Below are 2,706 nucleotides of genomic sequence, written 5' to 3' on the forward strand. Positions count from 1 at the left end.
TTCCTGTAACAAAAACCACAGAAAAAAAAAAAAAAAAAAAAAAAAACATCCCGGAGGCAGGGCTGAACTGGGGATTTCTGCTGGCTGTCATCCTTCCCATCTCCTGTGCACTGCCCCCCACATGGACTGGGAGGGCCGGGAGTGGCAGGGGCAGAGGCACCACCTGATGCGCTTCTGCAGTCTCTGGCTCTGCCTCTGCAACAGGTCCACTTGCGACTCCAGCTCCAGCTTGCGGGCCTGGAGCTCGCTGAGAGTCCTCCGGAGCTGCCGGTTGGACTCCAGCAGGTGGGTGTGCTCCTTCTTTGCCTCCTCCAGGTGCTGCTGGGTGGCTGTGGCTTCCTGGGGCGGAGAGGATGGTGGAAACACCCGAGACACCGTGGGAGGCAGGCAGGGAGCGGGCAGCACTAAGGAGAGGGCGTGGAACTGGGGCGGGGTCACTGGCTCTGCCATCAGATCTCTGCATGGTCCTGCCCCCTGGCTTCCCAGGCTGGGGGACACAGGGTGGCGTCATTTGTGAACCAGTGACCAACACAGTTTGGGACCCCAGGGCCAAACTGGTGAATGGAAGGTGGGGTGTGTATGGGAGGAGAGAAAGAGAACGGAGGAAAGACAAAGGAGGAGGACGAGGGAGGCTACGCACCTCGCTCTCCAGAGCAACCTGCCTCTTCACCTCCAGCAGCTGCTGCTTCTCCCTGTGAGCAGCCTCCTCCTGTGTGGGCGGAAGAGGGGCCCGGCTGACTCCAGGCCCCCATCTGAGGGCCAGTGGCCGCCCTCACCTGCAGCGGCCAGGACCTAGGTCAGAGGCACTACGGACCCTGCTCTCCAGCCCCGCCCCTCACCTGGACATCCAGCTGAGCCAATCTGGCCTTGATCTCTCTAGTTCTGGCTTCCAGCTCCACTTCTGAGTCTTGGAGTTTCCTCTCCTGCCGGAAGTCCAAGTGGAGAAGAGAAAAGAGCAAGTGTAGGAGAAGCGTGCGGCCTCAGCTGAGGGCCGGGTCTCCAGAAGGCAGCACCCACACCACAACCTCCCAGCCAGGCTCAGGCTTCCTCCCTATGTGCCCTGCGGGCTCCCAGGAAGGCCCCACACCTCGCTAATGTCAGTGGGGCAAGGAGAAGCAAAGGCGCCAACCCCAGGGCCAACCTCCCCTCCTAGCCCTGGCCCCACCCCTGCAGCTGCCGGGCCGCTGCTGCAGTGGCCGCGGTGCCTGTCCCAGCACTGTCCTGGCCTGAAAGAGCCATCAGGGTGGGTTCCTGGCTCACCCACCCCTGGCCCCTCACCTGCTCCCGGTGCCGGCGCCGCGATTCCTCGAGCTGCCTCTCCTGCTCCTGCTTCGCGGTCTCCAGCTCCCGCTCATGGGCCCTCCGCAGGCGGTCCAGCTCTCCGGTCAGGTGCCCCAGGAGGTCAGCCCGCTGCTTCCTCTCCTGCAAGGATGGCAGCCCTGCTGGTGGGAAACCCCAGCGGCCCCTTATACCCCCAAATCACAGCTTCCCCTATCCCTGCAGCCTTGGGTCCAGAAAGATAAGGGACATGGGAGGCTCCCTACAGCCAGCCCTTGAAGTGGAGGAGAGGGAAGGACAGCACAGCCCCAGCCTGCAGGGGGCCCACACTGCTCTACAGCTGAAGCAGCTGTAAGCCAAATGCCCTCCAGGAACCCCCTTTGGGAACTGGGCCCTCCTACTGACCATCGCGTGCAACTGCTCCTCCCTAAGGGAAGAGAGGTCATTGATAAAATGCCACTTTTGGGGGGCCAGCAGATGGCATAGCGACTGGGCTCCCATATGGCCAACTGAAGTTCAAGTCCCAGACCCGATGGCTTAGAGCTCATGCTTGGGTGCATGTGCATTCATGCCCCCAAGCTCTCAGGAGGAGAACGGATTGCAGTGTGACCATCCCTCCAGGGCGTGATTTCTTACTTTCCCTCTCATCTGTGTGTATGTGTGTCTCTTTCCCCCCAGCGAGGGCATGTGTTCTGAGGCAAAAACCTCCTAAAAATAAATACAACCTTTAAAAAAAAAGTTTTGCTATAGGGTATGTGTGCTTATCAGAGATACAGAGGAAAAGTGAGAAAGCACCCCCCACAGGGAATGGCCATGCCACAATCCCTCCTCCTCCATTCTCCTCTCAGGATTTTGGGCACTCACGCACATGCACTAGGCCTAACTTCCAACCACCAGGTCTGGGACTCGGGTTGGGCACTCAGCCACGTGGGACCAGCTGCCTTCCCACCATGCTGCCTGGCTGGTTCCATGTCCACTATTCTTTAGCAAGGCTTGAATCGATTTGGGGAAGGACTGGGCTAAAGGTCGTCCTGGGACCATTATTTCTGCCCCAGGGAAGACTAGGCAGAGTCTGGGAGAGTCCCAGTTACCAGACAGCAGCCTAAAAATGCCTCACAGAGGCCAGCTGTGGGCTACAGTCAGCCTCCTCCTACCTTCACCCGAGCACGAGCAAGCCGTGCCATGGGGTCTACTCAAGCAGCTGAACGTCCCACCTACAGCCAAAGGCCGGACGTGGGCAGTAGTACACAATGGCACTGTCTACTTCTGGGTACCCTAAAGTTTCTTTCAAAAAAAAAAAGAGAGAGCAAGATTTTTGCTATAGCGCATTGGACTCAGCAGAAAGACAGAGAGAAACAGAGAGAAAGTGAGAAACCCCCCCCCCCCACACACACACACCCCCCGGGGCGGGCACACCCCACACCCCTC

General features: G+C 59.2%; 1 protein-coding gene across 1 annotated transcript in view; it reads right to left on the bottom strand.

Moving 5' to 3' along the window:
* CEP164 (centrosomal protein 164) overlaps window positions 1-2,706 on the bottom strand; it is a gene marked incomplete in the record, with an annotated part of 82,259 nt that overhangs the window by 9,562 nt on the left and 69,991 nt on the right. The window contains 4 exon segments of the mRNA XM_027765688.1: window positions 164-339; window positions 641-709; window positions 840-923; window positions 1,279-1,422. Coding sequence (XP_027621489.1) covers window positions 164-339; window positions 641-709; window positions 840-923; window positions 1,279-1,422 — 473 coding nt within the window.

The sequence above is a fragment of the Tupaia chinensis genome, unplaced genomic scaffold, assembly GCF_000334495.1.
Source record: "Tupaia chinensis unplaced genomic scaffold, TupChi_1.0 Scaffold139431_1, whole genome shotgun sequence".
NCBI lineage: Eukaryota > Metazoa > Chordata > Mammalia > Scandentia > Tupaiidae > Tupaia > Tupaia belangeri.